General features: G+C 52.2%; 1 protein-coding gene across 1 annotated transcript in view; it reads right to left on the reverse strand.

Moving 5' to 3' along the window:
* LOC119959010 overlaps window positions 1-20,595 on the reverse strand; it is a 316,096-nt gene that overhangs the window by 45,907 nt on the left and 249,594 nt on the right. Inside the window, exon 38 of the mRNA XM_038787558.1 lies at window positions 7,658-7,765. Coding sequence (XP_038643486.1) covers window positions 7,658-7,765 — 108 coding nt within the window. The remainder of the gene's footprint in view (window positions 1-7,657; window positions 7,766-20,595) is intronic.

The raw sequence follows: 20,595 nt of genomic DNA on the forward strand, positions 1-20,595 counted from the left end.
TTAAAGATCTGGAGGCAGATTTTGCAAGGAAGGTCTTCCCAACCTTCCCAATAGCGCCAGCTTTCTTGCTGTTGGTGGCGGTACTGTCAGTAGGGAGGGGTGTGGCAGCGATCTACGAGAGGATCCTGGGTGGGGGGTGATAGGGTAGCCACAGAGGGGGTTAAGCTGAAGTGGGAAGAAGAGCTGGGGGGGGGGGGGCGATGAAAGAGGGGACTGTGATGTGAGGTGCTGTGAAGGGTGAACACCTCAACCTCGTGTGCGAGGCTGGGGCTGATACAATTGAAGGGTGTACAGGCCGTACCTCACAAAATCAAAGATGGGTCGGTTGTTTGATGCGGTGGATGATGTTTGTGAGCGATGTGGCGGAGCCCCAAAAACCATGTTCAAATGTTTTGGTCCTGCCCGGAGCTGGAAAGGTATTGGCGGGTGATATTTAGCACTATCTTGGGGGGTTTACATATGGATGTGGAACTTGGACCCCTAGAAGCCATTTTCGGGGTATCGGACCGACACGAACTGCAGGCGGGTGCGGGGCAGACGTTTTAGCCTTCGCCTCGCTGATCGCTCGTGGGCAGGTCTTGTTGGGGTGGAGGTCACCCTGTGCCTCGGCTTGGCGGGGGGACCTGCTGGAGTTTATGACCCCTGAGAAGGTGAAGTTTGCGTTGAAGGGGGTGAAGGAGGGGTTTGTTTATTATGCTCTTTCAGAGTTGGTTGTCGTTGAATTCTAAGGGTGGGGCAGCGGGGGCGATTTGGTTGTTTGTTTATGTTTCTAATTTATGAGCCTAGGTCTTAGATTTTATATTGTTGGGGGTTGTTCTGTTGTTTTCTATTATTTGTATGGTGAAAATGATGGAAATATGGCGAATAAAAATACTTTAAAAGAAAGTAGAGTGGAAGCTTTGCCGCACGTTCGGCAGCTCCCGCTAAAAACGGACTTTGGGGCTCTTTTCAGGGCCCCCAACGGAACTTCGTCGGCAAATCCCGACGTGGGAAGAGGACTGGAGTTGACCCCTACGGTCCTATGGTCCGGACCAGGAGTGGGGTAAGAAGAAAAACGGTGGAAGCACCCCTGGAAAAGCGGGAGAAGAAAAACAAAATGGCGGCCGGCGGAGGCCCGGAGGAGTGGAGGCAGTGGGCGCAGGAGCAGCAGGAGACTCTGCTGCGCTGCTTCCAGGAGCTTAAGTTGGAGCTGCTGGAGTCGCTGAAGGTAACCAACAGGGAGCTGATGGAGACCCAGACAGCCCAGGGGGCTGCGATCCGGGAACTGCAGCAGCAGGCCTCCGAAAGGGAGGATGAGGCCGTGGCTGTCGCGGGGAAGGTGGAGATGGACGAGGCGCTCCATAAAAGATGGCAGGAGCGGTTCGAGGAGCTGGACAACTGGTCGAGGAGGAAGAATTTGCGGATCCTGGGCCTCACTGAGGGGCTGCAGGGGTCGGACCTGGCGGCCTATGTGGTCGTTATGTTGAACTCACTGATGGGGGCTGGGTCCTTCCAGGGGCCCCTGGAGTTACAGAGGGCCCACAGAATTCTGGCTAGGAGGCCCAAGCCGAATGAGCCGCCGCGGGTGGTGTTGGTGCGGTTTCACCGGTTTGTTGATCGAGAGTGCGTGCTCCGGTGGGCCAAGAAGGGGCGGAGCAGCAAGTGGGAGAACACGGAGGTGCGGATCTTCCAGGACTGGAGTGCGGAGGTGGCGCGGCGGAGGGCCGGGTTTAACCGGACGACGGCGGTGCTCCACAGACGGAGCGTGAAGTTTGGCATGTTGCAGCCGGCGCGTCGGTGGGTCACCTATAAGGATCGGCACCATTATTTGCGAGGCCAAGGGCCAGGGAGTACTCGTTTTTCTCCCACGTGCATAAGGCCTATTCGAGGATTGATTTTTTTGTCCTGAGCAGGGGGCTGGTTTCGAGGGTGGAGGATGTTGAATACTCTGCCATTGCCATTTCAGATCATGCCCTGCACTGGGTGGACCTCGGGCTGGGGTAGGAGAGGGACCAGCGTCCGCTCTGGCGCTTGGAGGTGGGGCTGCTGGCAGATGAGGAGGTGGCCGAGAGGGTTCGGGGGTGTATCAAGAGATACCTTGAGGCCAACGACAACGGGGAGGTCCGAGTGGGAATGGTCTGGGAGGCATTGAAGGCGGTGACTAGAGGGGAGTTGATTTCCATCCGAACCCATAGGGAGAGGGGGGAGCAGAGGGAGAGGGAGAGACTGATAGGGGAGATGGTGAGGGTGGATAGGAGATATGCGGAGGCTCCGGAGGAGGGATTGCTGGGGGAGAGGCGTAGCCTTCAGGCCAGGTTCGACCTATTGACTACCAGAAAGGCGGAAGCTCAATGGAGGAAAGCACAGGGGGCGGTGTATGAATATGGGGAGAAGGCGAGCAGGATGCTGGCACACCAGCTCCGGAAGCGGGATGCGGCCAGGGAGATTGGGGGAGTGACGGATAGAGCTGGGAAGGTGGTGTGGAGGGAGTAGATGTTAATGGGGTCTTCAGGGACTTCTATGGGGAACTGTACCGGTCTGAACCCCCGGTGGAGGGGGGTGGAATGGGGCGCTTCTTGGACAAGCTGCGATTTCCGCGGGTGGAGGAGAGGCAGGTGGAAGGACTGGGGGCGCCGATCGAGCTGGAGGAATTGGTTAAAGGGATAGGGAGCATGCAGTCGGGGAAGGAGCCGGGGCCGGACGGGTTTCCGGCCGAATTTTATAAAAGGTATGCGGACCTGTTGGGCCCTCTGTTGGTCCGGGCCTTTAGCGAGGCAAGGGAGGGGGGGGCTTTGCACCCAACTATGTCACGGGCGCTGATTTCCTTGATCCTGAAGTGGGACAAGGACCCTCTGCAGTGTGGATCATATAGGCCGATCTCGCTGCTAAATGCAGACGCCAAGCTGCTGGCAAAGATCCTGGCCACAAGAATAGAGGACTGAGTGCCGGGGGTTATTCATGAGGACCAGACGGGGTTTGTGAAGGGTAGGCAGTTGAATACAAACGTACGAAGGCTCCTCAACATTATTATTATGCCGGCTATGGAAGGGGAGTCGGAGATAGTGGTGGCATTAGATGCGGAGAAGGCCTTTGATCGGGTTGAGTGGGAGTATCTGTGGGAGGTGTTGGAAAGGTTTGGGTTTGGGGAGGGGTTTATCCGTTGGGTGAGGTTGCTCTATGAGGCCTCGATGCCGAGTGTAGCCACGAATAGGAGGAGGTCGGAGTACTTTCGGCTGTACCGGGGGACGAGACAGGGGTGCCCCCTGTCCCCTTTGCTCTTTGCGTTGGCGATTGAGCCCCTGGCCATGGCATTGAGGGAGTCAGGGAACTGAAGGGGCCTGGTGCGGGGTGGGGAGGAGCATCGAGTGTCGCTTTATGCGGACGACCTGTTGCTGTATGTGGCGGACCCGGTGGGGGGGATGCTGGAGGTGATGAGGATTCTTAGTGATTTTGGGGGCTTCTCTGGGTATAAGCTGAACCTGGGCAAGAGCGAGTTGTTCGTGGTGCACCCAGGGGATCAGGAGGAGGGGATTGGTAGGCTCCCACTGAAGTAGGCAGGGAAGAGTTTCAGGTACCTAGGAGTCCAGGTGGCTGGGAGCTGGGGGGCCCTGCACAAGCTCAACCTCACAAGGTTGGTGGAGCAGATGGAGGAGGAGTTCAAAAGGTGGGATATGTTACCGCTGTCACTGGCGGGGAGGGTGCAGTCCGTTAAGATGACGGTGCTCCCAAGGTTTTTGTTCCTGTTCCAGTGCCTCCCCATCCTTATACCGAAGGCCTTTTTTAGGAGGGTCAACAGGAGTATTACGGGATTTGTGTGGGCGCATGGGACTCCGAGGGTGAGAAGCGTGTTCCTGGAACGGGGCAGGGATAGGGGGGGCTGGCGTTGCCCAACCTCTGTGGGTACAATTGGGCTGCCAACGCAGCGATGGTGTGGAAGTGGGTAATGGACGAGGAAGGGGCAGCATGGAAGAGGATGGAGGTGGCATCCTGTGTGGGCACGAGCCTGGCGGCGCTGGTAACGGTGCCGTTGCTGCTCCCTCCAACGAGGTATACCACGAGCCCGGTGGTGGAGCTACCCTCAAAATTTGGGGGCAATGGAGACGGCATAGGGGAGAAGTGGTAGAGGGAGGTAGACGAGGCCTCGGTGGAGGAACTGAAGGGGAAATGGGAAGAGGAGCTGGGTGAGGGGATTGAGGAGGGGACGTGGGCGGATGCCCTGGAGAGAGTGAATTCCTCCTCTTCCTGTGCGGTTTGGTTCGGTGGGAGGGAGAACTGTGTACATGGGTTTGTGGGATGTGGTGGGTGTTATCTCTTTCCCTTTTGTTGTTTGGGTGTTTTTTTTATTTTTCTTTTGTTTGCAGTTGCTTTTGAAGTTGGGTGGGTATTGTTCTTGGGTTTTTACCGCGGTTGTTCTGTTAATATTGTTGTGATGTTTATATTTTGTAAAAATCTTAATAAAAATTACTTTTTAAAAAAAGTTTCATGAGTGTTGTTCAAGTTGCCCTCATCCAGGGAAGTGGAGAGTATTGCATCACAATCCTAACTTATGTCTTGCAGATGGTGGACAAGCTTTGTACAGTCAGGAGGTGAGTTACTCACCACAGAATTCTCGGTCTCTGACCTGCTCTCGTTGGGACTCTTTTTATATGTCTGGTGTCGGTAAGTTTTTGGCCAATAGTAATCCCTGAGATGTAGATGCTGGGGGATTCTCTGATGGAAATGCAGTCGAATGTTAAGGGGAGAGTTAGATTCTCTCATATGGGCAGCACGGTAGCACAGTAGGTAGTACTGTTGCTTCACAGCGCCAGGGTCCCAGGTTCGATTCCCAGCTTGGGTCTCCGGTTTCCTACCAAAAGTCCCGATAGACGTGTTTGCTCGGTGAATTGGACATTCTGAATTCTCCCTTTGTACCCGAACAGGCACCGGAATGTGGCGACTAGGGAATTTTCACAGTAACTTCATTGCAGTGTTCATGTAAGCCTACTTGTGACAATAATAAAGATTATTATTATTGTTGGGAATGCATGAGCTCAGTCTGGCAATTCTGTATTCAGGAATCAGCCAGCTAGGTCAGTTGGGGTGGGATTCTCCAGTCTCCACCGCCAAAATCGGGGGGGGGGGGGGGAGGCGCCGCTTTTGCAATACTCTACCCCCGATAGGCCGGGTTCCCGACATTGTGGGTCTCTCATGGTATTTTCTGTCCAGAATTCGGCGTGGCGGTTGCGGCTGCCTCAGTCAGGTAAGAGCTGATCCTCGGGCAGCGGGGTTTTGGCAGTGGCTGCAGGCATTGGTGGGGGGTGGTCCGGGGGTGGCGAGACTGACCAAAAGGGGGGCACTATTTGGCAGGCTGGGACCGCCTGCGGCCAGCGCCTTGTTGCACGGCGTGGCCGCTGCAGGCCGCCGTCGTGCTTATGCTTGGACCTGGCTAGCCCCCCCCATTAGACGGGGGATCGGTGGCCGTTTTGCGCCGATTTTTTGGTGGTAAAAGGCCACCGTTCCCACGCCGGAGTCAGGACATAGTCTCCAGTCCGGAGAATGCAGCCCACTGTCCCTCATCAAGGTACATCCTGTGCCTGTGCTACCCTCAGTATCTCCTCCAAGTGCTGGTCAACATGGAGGAGAACGGATTTGTAGTACAAAGGGTTAATGTTGAATATGTTAATATATTGTTTACATCATCAGTGATGTAAAATAACGTAAGAGAGCATGAAGTACGATGGTTCTATATTGGGCATCATGTTGATTACTCTGTGATTAGTCAGCATAATGTTAAATAAAAGATAGATTTTTCTGAGTGTCACCTCTAACCTTATGAGTAATTCCAGGACCACGATTACCATATACCAGGCCACAATCAAAAATGACAGATGATTCAGCAGTTGAGGGAAGATGTAAGTGATAATCAGCAGAAGGTGTCTTTGCTTATGGTTGACCCGGTGCCGAGAGGCTTTCTGGAGTCTGGTGTCAATGCTGAGCCCTCCCAGGGCCACTTCCTCCCAACCGTATACAGTACCACCATGTCACACCTCTGGGGGATATATGCAGCAGTGGAACAGGGGTGTTGATGGAGGAATCTGGCATATTAGCTGTGAGACAGAATTCTGGGAGTAACCATGGGCAAAATGTTACGCTCCCCACCAATGTGGGTTCGGAGGCAGGCGATTGCAGGCTTGGGTGGCCAGGGCCTTGGGTTGGGATAACCACCCTTTTACTTATTAAGGCCCTTGAGTAGCTGCTTAATGGCTACATCAGGGACGTCTCCTCAATTTTTAGGTTGGTGGAAGCAGGTATGGATATGGTGGGAAACTGATAAAAAAAGCTTTTTTCTATCTTGGGTGAGACCCCGTTCCCTTCCCCCAATTTACACCCCAATTCCATGATTGCATGTCTCCCAAAGCCCCAGGGTATCCCCTACCCTCCTGTCCCTGGGACCTACCTTTCCAACGGTCTGCAGACTTAGTCGCAGGCAGAGCATTGTTGTACTGCTTCTGTACCTGTGCCTGGCTGAAATGACTGTTAAATGGCGGTGGGATTTCGAACGAGCGTTAGCGATAGCGTTGATGCGACCATCAATTCACTCGAGACAAGAGTAGAAGTAAACCGTGGCTTTAATCAACTTAGAACAGTGCCTGCCTGCGACTGATCCAATACTGGGAACTGCCTACAGGTCGACTGCTCTTTATACCTCCCTTCAAGGGGAGGAGCCCATACAGGCCTCAACATGTTCCCCTATGGATAATGTCGTACAATGGCCCATAGGAGAAGCCCACAAGGGCAACAGCATAGCACAGATACAAATACAAGGGTAACAGCACAGATACAAATACAATGGTGGATTATTGGCATAATACATTCACCACAAGCCTGTTCCGAGTTGACTCTCGAGATAACGAGCGCTGATCACTCACCATCTTTAAAATCTTACCCTATGTTAAGTCTTACTGGAAGAGCAGACCATTTTGTCTGCTGTCTCTGATCATTGAGAACAATGTCAGACCAATGTTATTTGGTGACCCATGTCGGTAGATTGAGACATCCCGAATAAATTAACCTTGACCAAAAGAGGAAAATCTCTGAAATCACACCCAGAGGGAAATAAATTCCATTGCACTGTTTAAGTTAAGGGGTGGCATGGTAGTACAGTGGTTAGCACTGTTGCTTCACCGTGCCAGGGTCCCAGGTTCGATTCCTGGCTGGATCACTGTCCGTGCAGAGTCTGCATATTCTCCCCGTACCTGAGTGGGTTTCCTCCGGGCGCTCCGGTTTCCTCCCACGAGTCCCGAAAGACATGCTTGTTAGGTCATTTGGACATTCTAAATTCTCCCTCTGTGTACCCGAACAGGCCCCAGAATGTGGGGACTAGGGGATTTTCACAGTAACCACATTGCAGTGTTAATGTAAGCCTACTTGTGACAATAAAGATTATTATTATTATTATGCATCAGCCACTTCAGATTAAACACGTCTCAAGTAGAGACAAGGTGAGACAAGTTAAAGTTGGTGCAAGGGAAATTTGTAAACAGCACAAGTCTTCACACACAGGAGTGAACAACACGTGGACAATAATAAAGATTATTATTATTATAAAATCACTACACATCCGGCCTGATCTTCACATGGATCAATGACCTCTTCCTGCCAATCACGCACATAGCTGTCAGGCCAATTGAGAAATTACCTGAGAAACTGGTCCCAGCTTGGAAATCTTCTTCGCTGGATCGTGCTTTGTTTCAGCCTCTGAAGTTGCACCTGATGACAATCGACTTCCTTTCATCTGTGAAAATCTCTGAATAGAAAGATTTTAGCAACGTTACATATGTTTTTCTATTTTCTATTTTTAACGGGCACTGCCTTCTACACTGTCCAGTGTTACAAATAACTTTGACGGTAACGCTGATCAAGCCAGATTTCAGCTTAAAATCTGCCACGGCAGATCCTAATTCTTTTTCTGTATTGTAGAAACAAGGAGGGAAAGGTACTGAACGTCAGGACTCCTGTGAAAACTTTTAAAACTTGAGGAATTAAATCAATTCTTAAAATAAATAATAGAATAGATAAAAATTAAACATGCAAAATGAAAGATACCCAATATAAAGAAATCTTAAAAAAATAACGACCAAAATGCTCTATCAAATGAACACAACAAAACTGTGGGTGCGATTTAACAGAAAAGTTTTGAAGTGTGGCAGCGAGTGGGAACTGCCGGGAGCTTCCCGACGGCCGACCCGGCGAGGCCTTCACCAGAATCAAACATTAATCAGTCCTCTTAATCATAGAATCATAGAATTTACAGTGCAGAAGGAAGCCATTTGGCCCATCGAGTCTTCACCAGCCCTTGGAAAGTGCACCTTACCCAAGCCTATACCATTACTCTATCCCCGTGATGCGCGATCAATAACTACTGAAACGAGGATGTAGTCCGAATTGGAGGCTTTAATCAACAAGATGTTTCCCCAGCAGCTCGAGTACAGAAAGAGGCCGGCTGCTGGGAAACACAGGTTCTTATACCCCTCCTCACTGGGCGGAGCTACCTTACGTTCCGACCAATGAAATGCAAACACTTGGGCCAATGAGCAGCGAGCCTTCTCCACCAATGGTAGCTCACACTCCCAGGTACCGTAGTACCTCTAGTCATACTACCACATTCACCCCTTGTTGGAAAAAGAACCGGTGGGGGGAGGGGGAGGAAGACTGCTCGGGCGTCCAGCCATGACTGGTAGTCCAGTGCGGGTGGGATAATTTACTGGTAGTATGACTAGTGATATGGGACTATACCTCTCTCGAACGGCGGCTGGCCAATGGCCCGTAACTATGTACAGAGTCAGGAATTGTGTTATCAACATGGCGCACTGGCCCGTAACTATTTACAGAGACAGAAAAAAAAATCCATTAAGAGTTCACATCGACTCGATCAGACGATCGGGGGCCTTGGATGTCCTCTGCGACCGACTGAGCTTCGGCGGAGATATTGCTGGAGATGCGGGCGTCCATGACTCCGGGAGCGATGATCCGGTCCTTGTGGAGGTTTCAACACCCCGAGATGGCGCTGGTGAGGGCCGGGTCGGGGGGGGGCGTCTAGTCCTCCAGGCGGTGCAGGTGAGGGGGTTGGCGGGCCGGGGGCAGCGCCTGCAGGGTGCAGTTGCAGTTGGGGGGGTCCCGCCATAGCCTGTGGGGGGGTGGATGGGGCTGGTGACGAAGGGGATGGTGGGGATCCGGCGGGCGCCAGGTCCCGTAGAGAGCATGTGTCTTGTCGGCCGTCGGGGTACTCCACATACGCATATTGCGGGTTAGCGTGGAGCACCTGGACCCTCTCGACCAACGAATCCGATTTGTGCGCCTGCACGTGCATCTGGAGCAGGATGGGCCCGGGGACTGCCAGCCAGGTCGGGAGCGAGGTCCCTGAGGAAGACTTTCTGGGGAAGACAAGAAGGTGTTCGTGGGGAGTTTGATTAGTAGAAGTGCAGAGTAGAGACCAGATGGAGTGGAGGGCGACTGGGAGGACCTCCTGCCAGCAGGAAACTGGGAGATTTCTGGACCGTAGGGCCAGTAGAACGGTTTTCCAGACCGTACCGTTCTCCCTCTCGACCTGTCCGTTACCCCGAGGGTTGCAACTGGTCATCCTGCTTGAAGCAATGCCCCTGCTGAGCAGGAATTGACGCAGTTCATCACTCATAAAGGAGGACCCCCTATCACTGTGTATGTAGGCGGGGAATCCGAACAGGGAGAAAATGGTGTGTAGGGCTTTAATGATGGTGGGTGTGGTCATGTCGGGGCAGGGAAGTGGAAGTACTCGTCAATCACGTTGAGGAAGTACGTATTGCGGTTGGTAGAGGGGAGGGGACCTTTGAAGTCCATGCTGAGGCGTTCAAAGGGACGGAAAACCTTTATCAGATGCGCTTGCTCGGGGCGGTAGAAGTGCGGCTTGCACTCCGCACTTCTACAGTCACTTTCTGGTGACTGTCCTGACCTCCTCGATGGAGTAGGGCAGGTTGTGGGTCTTCACGAAATGGAAGAAGCGGGTGACCCCCGGGTGGCAGAGGTCCTCGTGGAGGGCTTGGAGGCGGTCCACTTGTGCGTTGGCATAGGTGTCGCGGGACAGGGCATTGGGAGGCATGTTTAGCTTCCCAGGACGATACAAGATGTCGTAGTTGTAGGTGGATAACTCGATCCTCCACCGCAAGATCTTGTTTTTTATCTTGCCCCGCTGTGCATTGTCGAACATGAAGGCCACCGACCGTTGGTCTGTGAAGAAGGTAAACCTCCTTCCGGCCAGGTAATGCCTGCAGCTTCTACTATGGCCTGTGCTTCCTTCTCGACCGAGGAGTGGCGGATTTCGGAAGCATGGAGGGTGCGCGAGGGATTTCGGAAGCATGGAGGGCCTGCCCGCTTGGTTGAGGGTGGCTGCCAGAGCTACGTCAGATGCATCGCTCTCGACCTGAAAGGGGAGGGACCCGTCGATGGCGTGCATCATGGCCTTTGCGATATCCGCTTTGATGCGGCTGAAGGCCTGGCGGGCCTCCGTCGACAGGGGGAAAGTAGTTGTTTGGATGAGAGGACGGGCTTTGCCAGCGTAGTTGGGGACCCACTGAGCGTAATAAGAGAAAAACCCGAGGCAGCGCTTCAGGGCCTTGGAGCAGTGAGGGAAGGGGAGCTTCATCAGGGGGCGCATGCGTTCCGGGACGGGGCCTATCACTCCATTTCACACTACGTAGCCGAGGATGGCTAGGTGGTCAGTGCTGAACACGCATTTTTCTTTGTTATAAGTCAAATTGAGGAGTTTTACGGTTTGGAGGAATTTGCAGAGGTTGGTGTCGTGGTCCTGCCGATCGTGGCCGCAGATGGTGACATTATCGAGATACGGGAAAGTTGCCCGTCAACCGTATCGGTCGACCATTCAGTCCATCTCTCATTGGAAGACCGAGACCCCGTTTGTGACACCGAAGGAAACCCTTAAAAAGTGGTAAAGCTGTCCGTCCGCCTCGAACGCAGTGTACTTGCGATAGCTCGCGCAGATGGAGAGCTGGTGGCAGGCCGACTTCAGGTCTACCGTGGAGAAGACCTTGTACTGCGCGATCCTGTTGACCAGTTCGGATATACGGGGAAGAGGGTACGCGTCCAGCTGCGTAAACCTGTTGATGGTCTGACTGGTATGACCATCCTATTCTATTCCCCGGTCTTTACCACCAGAATGTGTGCTCGCTGGGGCCTGTTACTAGCCTCGATGACCCCTTCCTTTAGAAGCCGCTGGACCTCGGACCTCATGAAGACCCGGTCCTGGGCATTGTATCGTCTGCTCCTGGTGGCGACAGGTTTGCAATCCGGGGTGAGGTTTGCAAACAAGGACGGGGGATCGACTTTGAGGGTGGCGAGGCTGCAGACAGTGAGGGGAGGTATAGGGCCGCCGAATTTAAATGTTAGGCTCTGGAGGTTACACTGGAAGTCTAATCCCAGGAGCGCAGCCGCGCAGAGGTGGGGGAGGATGTAGAGCCTGTTATTTTTAAACTCCCTCCCCTGGATCGTGAGGTTCGCTAAACAATACCTCTTGATCTCAACCCAATGGGAGCCAGAGGCCAGGGAGATTTTTTGCTTTACGGGATGGACAGAAAGAGAGCGCAGCGTCTTACTGTGGTAGGTGATGGAATCATCAATTCACTGGACACGTGCTTCAAGATATGAACAGTGGTTTTAATCTACTTACTACAGAGCCAGTCTGTTACCCGTTGAACTCTCGATGAACTGGCAGGCTGGCTCTGGACAAGGGTATTTATACAGCAGTCCAGGGGGAGGATTCGTGGGCGGAACCAAGGGTGGAGCCCTGTACAAACTCCTGAGCATTTCCTGAGGTACTCCCCCTAGTGGTCGGATAACGCTACTGCGCTTACAATGGTATTGGTAAATACAGTGTGAATTACTAAGTTACATTCACCGCATTCATCCCCTGCAAAAAAAATCAAGTCCTGCGGGGGTGGTGGTCTACAAAGTAAGTCTGTCTGGTGGTCGAACTGTCCGCTGTGATCTGCGGAGCACCGGGGTTGCAGCCTCTTGCGGTGGCTGGATGGGTGTTGTGTGCTGGGGTACGATGGCAGACTCCAGGGTGGGGTTGTGTCCGAGCTTCATACTCTTCTGGTTCAACCGGGGACTGGGGGCGCTGGGGGCTGGCCGGCGCGGGTGCACGGAACTGGTGGAGCGAGCTCATGGGCTCGGGAGCGCGAGGGGGCGGCAGCATGGGGTGTAGGGTGAGGGGTCCTTCTGTGGGGGTAGAGGGGGCGCTGGATCTGGCGGGTGCCAGATCCCGGAGGGATACTGTGTCCTGACTGCCGTCAGGGAACTCGGCGAAGGCGTACTGGGGGTTTGAGTGGAGCAGGCGCACCTTCTCAACAAGGGGGTCGGTTTTGTGTGCCCTGACGTGTTCCCTCAGGAGTACCGGGCCCGGTGTCCTCAGCCATGCCGGAAGTAAGACCCCCGTGGTAGTGCCCCTGGAAAAAATGAAGAGCCTCTCGTGAGGGGTCTGATTGGTTGCTGTGCATAAGAGGGACCTAATAGCGTGGAGCGCGTCTGGGAGGATTTCCTGCCACTGGGACACTTGGAGCTTTCTAGACCGGAGGGTCAGTAGGACGGTCTTCCTGACCGTCGCGTTCTCCCTCTCCACCTGCCCGTTCCCCCTGGGGTTGTAGCTGGTAGTCCTGCTCGAAACAATGCCGTTGTCGAGCAGGTACTGACGCAGCTCGTCGCTCATGAAGGACGAACCCCGGTCGCTGTGCACGTAGCTGGGGAAACCAAACAGGGTGAAGATGCTATGCAGGGCCCTAATGACTGTGTGGGAGGTCATGTCGGGGCACGGGATAGCGAATGGGAAACGGGAGAACTCATCTACGACGTTTAGAAAGTAAACGTTCTTGTTAGTTGAGGGGAGTGGCCCTTTGAAATCAATCGCGAGGTGTTCAAAGGGCCTAGAAGCTTTGACCAGGTGGGCCCTGTCTGGTCTATAGAAGTGCGGTTTGCACTCCGCACAGATCGGGCAGTCCCTGGTGACCGCTTTTACCTCCTCGTTGGAGAAAGTCAGGTTTCGGGCTCTGATGTAGTGGGCGAGCCGGGTGACCCCCGGATGGCAGAGGTCGTTGTGGATGACTTTCAGTCGGTCAATCTGCGTGCTGGCGCATGTCCCGCGGGATAGGGCATCCGAAGGCTCATTGAGCTTCCCGGGACGATACTTAATATCGTAGCTATAGGTGGAAAGTTCGATCCTCCACCGAAGAATTTTATCATTTTTTATTTTGTTCCTTTGCGAGTTATCAAACATTAAGGCAACCGATCTTTGGTGGGTGATGAGGGTGAACCTCCTACCTGCGAGGTAGTGCCTCCAGTAACGAATAGCCTCCACAATGGCTTGTGCTTCTTTCTCGACTGAGGAGTGTCGGAGTTATAAAGCGGAGAGGGTACGGGAGAAAAATGCGACTGGTCTCCCTGCCTGATTTAGTGTGGCTGCTAGAGCTACCACTGAGGCGTCGCTCTCAACCTGGAATGGAGTGGATTAATCCACCACCCGCATGGCCGCTTTGGCGATGCCCTCCATGATACAGTTGAAGGCCTGGTGTGCCTCAGCTGACAGGGGAAATCGTGTGGCCTTAAAGAGTGGGCGGGCTTTGTCCGCATATTGAGGGCCCCACTGGGCGTAGTAGGAGAAGAAGCCCAAGCACCATTTGAGGGCCTTGGGGCAATGGGGGAGGGGGAGTTCTAAGAGGGGGCGCATACGGTCCGGGTCTGGGCCCAGGACTCCGTTTTCCACGACGTAGCCGAGGATGGCCAGTCTGTTTGTACGGAAAACGCATTTCTCTTTGTTGTAGGTGAGGTTTAATTTCTGTGCCGTCTGGAGAAAACGGTGGAGGTTGGCGTCGTGGTCCTGCTGGTCCTAGCCGCATATTGTGACATTGTCCAGATACGGAAACGTGGCCCGCAGCCCGTACTGGTCCACCATTCGGTCCATTGCTCGTTGAAACACCGAGACCCCATTAGTGACGCCGAAGGGGACCCGGAGGAAATGGAAGAGGCGGCCATCGGCCTCGAATGCCGTGTAGTGGCGGTCCTCCGGGCGGATTGGGAGCTGGTGGTATGCAGACTTCAGATCCACCGTGGAAAAGAGCCGATACTGGGCGATCTGATTTACCATGTCTGCAATCCTGGGGAGGGGATACGCGTCGAGGAGCGTAAATCTATTTATGGTCTGACTATAGTCAACAACCATGCGGAATTTTTCCCCGGTCTTAACGACCACCACCTGAGCTCTCCAGGGACTATTGCTGGCCTCTATAATCCCCTCACTGAGAAGCCTTCGGACCTCTGATCTGATAAATACCCTATCCTGCAGGCTGTATCGCCTGCTACGAGTGGCTATGGGTTTACAGTCCTTTGTGAGATTGGCGAAGAGAGGAGGGGGGGAGATTCGTAGCGTAGCGAGGCTGCAGATAGTGAGTGGGGGCAGGGGCCCGCCGAAGCTGAGGGTGAGGCTCTTACATTGGGTTACATTGAAAATCTAGGCCTAATAAGAGTGGCGTGCAGAGGTCGGGCAAAACGTAGAGTTGAAATTTTGAGTAGCTAGCGCCTCGGATTGTGAGTGTCGCGGCGGTGCGCCCCTGGATCTGGGCAGAATGGGAGTCTGAAGCGAGCGAGATAGTTTGCCGCACGGGGAAAACGGGGAGCGAACAGCGTCTTACCAGGTCTGGGTGTATGAAGCTCTCAGTGCTCCCGGAGTCGAAAAGGCATGGCATGTTGTACCCGTTGATTTGGACCTCTGCCATCGAATATCGCAGATTGATCCAGGGTGACTGTGCCGAGTTGCGGGCCCGGGGAGGTCGTACTCTTCCGATGAGTTGTCCGAGCGTGGAGATGCAGGTCGGGCCCGTGGATCGCACGTGGCGGACGGCGAGGAAGATGGCATCCAAGATGGCGGCCCCCATGAGTCCCACGTGGCCGGCCGCATGGTGGTGGTTTGCCAAGATGGCGGCCCCCATGGATCGCATGTGGCGGGAGGGGGCGGGGTTGGGGCAAGGCCGCAGCGTTTCGGGCCCCGCGGGCCTGCGGGTGTGGGGAGCGATTACTTCATTCCGCTGGGGAGTTGGAAGCTGGGGCCCTTTTTGCGAGGCACACTCTCGCGTAGTGGCCTTTCCGCCCGCAGCTGCTGCAGGTCGCGTTGCGGGCCGGGCAGTGCTGCCGCTGGTGCTGATTCTGGCCGCAGAAATGGCAGGCTGGAGCAGCATAGTGGCTGGCTGGAGCCGCATAGTGGCTGGCTGGGGCAGCATGGTGGCTGGGCGGCCGCGTGGCACAGGCCTGGGGGAGTTGCTGGTCGGGGGCCCATGATTGGGTCGCGGGGTCCGCGGGGAACAAGGTGAGGCTGCGGAAGGATACCTCCATCGTGGTAGCAATTTCCGCAGTTGTTTCTAAGTCTTAGGCCCCCTTTTCCAGCAGCCGTTGGCGCACATAATTAGACCTGAGGCCCGCTACAAAAACATCGCGTACAGCAAGTTCTCTATGTTCAGCCGCGGTAACCGCTTGATAGTTACAGTCATTTGATAGATTATTGAGCTCTCTTAAAAATTCGGCGAGTGATGCTGTCAGCCACTGGCGGCGAGTCGTGAACACATGGTGTGCTTACACTTCGTTAATGGGCCTTACATACATCTTATCGAGTATCGCTAGCGCTGCAGTATATGAACCGGCCGAGTTTAGTTGTGTAGAGATTCTGGGGCTCACCCTCGCGTGCAGTAGACTTAACTTCTGTTCCTCTGTTGTTTCGGCTGTGCTCGCTTCTGCCAGGTAGGCCGTAAAGCAGCGCAGCCAGTGGGAGAAGATTTATTTTGCCTCTGCATCCTGTGGGTCGAGTTCCAGGCGTCCAGGCTCGAGGTCTGATTCCATGATCGATCCTGACTGTTCTTAAGTAGATTAAATTGATGGAACCATCAATTCACTAGACATGTGCTTTAAGATATGAACAGTGGTTTTAATCTACTTACTACAGAGCCAGCCTGTTACCCGTTGAACTCTCGGTGAAATGGCAGGCTGGCTCTGGACAAAGATATTTATACAGCAGTCCAGGGGGAGGAGTCGTGGGCGGAGCCAAGGGTGGAGCCCTGTACAAACTCCTGAGCATTCCCAGAGCTACTCCCCCTAGTGGTCGGATAACGCTACTGCGCTTACAATGGTATTGCTAAATAGAACAGTACAGCACAGAACAGGCCCTTCGGCCCTCGATGTTGTGCCGAGCAATGATCACCCTACTCAAACCCACATACCACCCTATACCCGTAACCCAACAACCCCCCCTCCTTGACCTTACCTTTTAGGACACTGCGGGCAATTTAGCACGGGCAATTTATCATGGCCAATCCACCTAACCCGCACATCTTTGGACTCTGGGTGGAAACCGGAGCACCCGGAGGAAACCCACGCACACACGGGGAGGACGTGCAGACTCCGCACAGACAGTGACCCAGCCAAGAACTGAACCTGGGACCCTGGAGCTGTGAAGCAATTGTGCTATCCATGTGCTATCCACTGAGTGCTGAGCTTGTGGCATTTGAGTGCTACAGTGAGAGTTTGGTGACTGAGGGAGTATAAGGGTTATTTAAAGTCTAGTATTTCTTTTATTTAGTTAATTAACTTAAAAGTTGCTGTTTGGTCTATAAGAAGGTGAATTTTGAATCAGCTTTAAACAAGGTTCTACTTGGACTTACTTGCAGCTGGAGCTTGTTAATTAGTTAATTGTATTAGGCCAGTTTTTAGAAGCTAGAGTCACAGTATAAATAGGGGCTAGATACAGTGCAGACTTTGTTTGCACTGAGTGCTGAGCTTGTGGCATTTGAGTGCTACAGTGAGAGTTTGGTGACTGAGGGAGTATAAGGGTTATTTAAAGTCTAGTATTTCTTTTATTTAGTTAATTAACTTAAAAGTTGCTGTTTGGTCTATAAGAAGGTGAATTTTGAATCAGCTTTAAACAAGGTTCTACTTGGACTTACTTGCAGCTGGAGCTTGTTAATTAGTTAATTGTATTAGGCCAGTTTTTAGAAGCTAGAGTCACAGTATAAATAGGGGCTAGATACAGTGCAGACTTTGTTTGCACTGAGTGCTGAGCTTGTGGCATTTGAGTGCTACAGTGAGAGTTTGGTGACTGAGGGAGTATAAGGGTTATTTAAAGTCTAGTATTTCTTTTATTTAGTTAATTAACTTAAAAGTTGCTGTTTGGTCTATAAGAAGGTGAATTTTGAATCAGCTTTAAACAAGGTTCTACTTGGACTTACTTGCAGCTGGAGCTTGTTAATTAGTTAATTGTATTAGGCCAGTTTTTAGAAGCTAGAGTCACAGTATAAATAGGGGCTAGATACAGTGCAGACTTTGTTTGCACTGAGTGCTGAGCTTGTGGCATTTGAGTGCTACAGTGAGAGTTTGGTGACTGAGGGAGTATAAGGGTTATTTAAAGTCTAGTATTTCTTTTATTTAGTTAATTAACTTAAAAGTTGCTGTTTGGTCTATAAGAAGGTGAATTTTGAATCAGCTTTAAACAAGGTTCTACGTGGACTTACTTGCAGCTGGAGCTTGTTAATTAGTTAATTGTATTAGGCCAGTTTTTAGAAGCTAGAGTCACAGTATAAATAGGGGCTAGATACAGTGCAGACTTTGTTTGCACTGAGTGCTGAGCTTGTGGCATTTGAGTGCTACAGTGAGAGTTTGGTGCCTGAGGGAGTATAAGGGTTATTTAAAGTCTAGTATTTCTTTTATTTAGTTAATTAACTTAAAAGTTGCTGTTTGGTCTATAAGAAGGTGAATTTTGAATCAGCTTTAAACAAGGTTCTACTTGGACTTACTTGCAGCTGGAGCTTGTTAATTAGTTAATTGTATTAGGCCAGTTTTTAGAAGCTAGAGTCACAGTATAAATAGGGGCTAGATACAGTGCAGACTTTGTTTGCACTGAGTGCTGAGCTTGTGGCATTTGAGTGCTACAGTGAGAGTTTGGTGACTGAGGGAGTTAGGTGAGGAGGGAGTAAGGTACTCCTTTCATTTAATTTCCTATATTTATCAAAGAGCGTGAAGGGAACCAGGAGTTTAGAGTACAGCTGACTGGGAGCAGAGTCGGAGGGCGGAGGTCCAGTTGGTCCACAGGGCAGCTAATTCTGTAAAGTAAGAGGGGATGGAGGCTAGGGCAGTTGCATGCTCCTCCTGTAGGATGTGGGTGGTGAGGGATACCACTGGTGTCCCCGCTGACTATACCTGCGGGAAGTGCACCCAACTCCAGCTCCTCAGAGACCGTGTTAAGGTACTGGAGCTGGAGCTGGATGAACTTCGGATCATCCGGGAGGCAGAGGGGGTCATAGAGAAGAGTTACAGGGAGGTAGCCACACCAAAGGTACTGGACAAGAGTAGCTGGGTTACAGTCAGGGGAAAGAAAACTAACAGGCAGACAGTGCAGGGATCCCTCGTGGCCATTCCCCTTCAAAACAAGTATACCGTTTTGGATGCTGTTGGGGGGGATGACCTACCGGGGGAAGGCCCCAGCGGCCAGGTCTCTGGCACTGAGTCTGGCTCTGGGGCTCAGAAGGGAAGGGGGGAGCATAGAAAAGCAATAGTAATAGGAGATTCAATGGTTAGGGGAATAGATAGGAGATTCTGTGGTCGCGAGCGAGACTCCCGAAAGGTATGTTGCCTCCCGGGTGCCAGGGCCAGGGATGTCTCTGATCGTGTCTTCAGGATCCTGAAGGGGGAGGGTGAGCAGCCAGAAGTCGTGGTGCACATTGGTACCAACGATGTAGGTAGGAAAAAGGGTGTGGAGGTAATAAACAAGTTTAGGGAGTTAGGCTGGAAGTTAAGGGCCAGGACAGACAGAGTTGTCATCTCTGGTTTGTTGCCGGTGCCACGTGATAGCGAGGCTAGGAATAGGGAGAGAGTGCAGTTGAACACGTGGCTGCAGGAATGGTGTAGGAGGGAGGGCTTCAGGTATTTGGATAATTGGAGCGCATTCTGGGGAAGGTGGGACCTGTACAAGCAGGACGGGTTGCATCTGAACCAGAGGGGCACCAATATCCTGGGGGGGAGGTTTTCTAGTACTCTTCGGGAGGGTTTAAACTAATTTGGCAGGGGAATGGGAACCGGATCTGTAGTCCAGCAACTAAGGTAGACGATAGTCAGGATGCCAAAGCACGTAGTGATGCAGTGGGGAAGGTAACAATGACAAAGGAGAGTACTTGCAGGCAAGGAGATGGGTTGAAGTGTGTATACTTTAATGCAAGAAGCATCAGGAATAAGGTGGGTGAACTTAATGCATGGATCGGTACTTGGGACTACGATGTGGTGGCCATCACGGAAACTTGGATAGAAGAGGGGCAGAAATGGTTGTTGGAGGTCCCTGGTTATAGATGTTTCAACAAGATTAGGGAGGATGGTAAAAGAGGTGGGGGGGTGGCATTGTTAATTAGAGATAGTATAACAGCTGCAGAAAGGCAGTTCGAGGGGGATCTGCCTACTGAGGTAATATGGGTTGAAGTTAGAAATAGGAAAGGAGCAGTCACCTTGTTGGGAGTGTTCTATAGGCCCCCCAATAGCAGCAGAGATGTGGAGGAACAGATTGGGAAACAGATTCTGGAAAGGTGCAGAAGTCACAGGGTAGTAGTCATGGGCGACTTCAACTTCCCAAACATTGAGTGGAAACTCTTTAGATCAAATAGTTTGGATGGGGTAGTGTTTGTGCAGTGTGTCCAGGAAGCTTTTCTAACACAGTATGTAGATTGTCCGACCAGAGGGGAGGCCATATTGGATTTAGTACTTGGTAATGAACCAGGGCAGGTGATAGATTTGTTAGTGGGGGAGCATTTTGGAGGTAGTGACCACAATTCTGTGACTTTCACTTTAGTAATGGAGAGGGATAGGTGCGAGCAACAGGGCAAGGTTTATAATTGGGGGAAGGGTAAATACAATGCTGTCAGACAAGAATTGAAGTGCAGAAGTTGGGAACATAGGCTGTCAGGGAAGGACACAAGTGAAATGTGGAACTTGTTCAAGGATCAGGTACTGCGTGTCTTTGATATGTATGTCCCTGTCAGGCAGGGAAGAGATGGTCGAGTGAGGGAACCATGGTTGACAAGAGAGGTTGAATGTCTTGTTAAGAGGAAGAAGGAGACTTGTGTAAGGCTGAAGAAACAAGGTTCAGACAGGGCGCTGGAGGGATACAAGATAGCCAGGAGGGAACTGAAGAAAGGGATTAGGAGAGCTAAGAGAGGGCATGAAAAATCTTTGGCGGGTAGGATCAAGGAAAACCCCAAGGCCTTTTACACATACGTGAGAAATATGAGAATGACTAGAGTGAGAGTAGGTCCGATTAAGGACAGTAGCGGGAGATTGTGTATTGAGTCTGAAGAGATAGGAGAGGTCTTGAACAAGTATTTTTCTTCAGTATTTACAAATGAGAGGGGCCATATTGTTGGAGAGGACAGCGTGAAGCAGACTGATAAGCTTGAGGAGATACTTGTCAGGAAGGAAGATGTGTTGCGCGTTTTGAAAAACTTGAGGATAGACAAGTCCCCCGGGCCTGACGGGATATATCCAAGGATTCTCTGGGAAGCAAGAAATGAAATT

This window comes from Scyliorhinus canicula, chromosome 2 (genome assembly GCF_902713615.1).
Source record: "Scyliorhinus canicula chromosome 2, sScyCan1.1, whole genome shotgun sequence".
NCBI classification, from domain to species: Eukaryota; Metazoa; Chordata; class Chondrichthyes; order Carcharhiniformes; family Scyliorhinidae; genus Scyliorhinus; species Scyliorhinus canicula.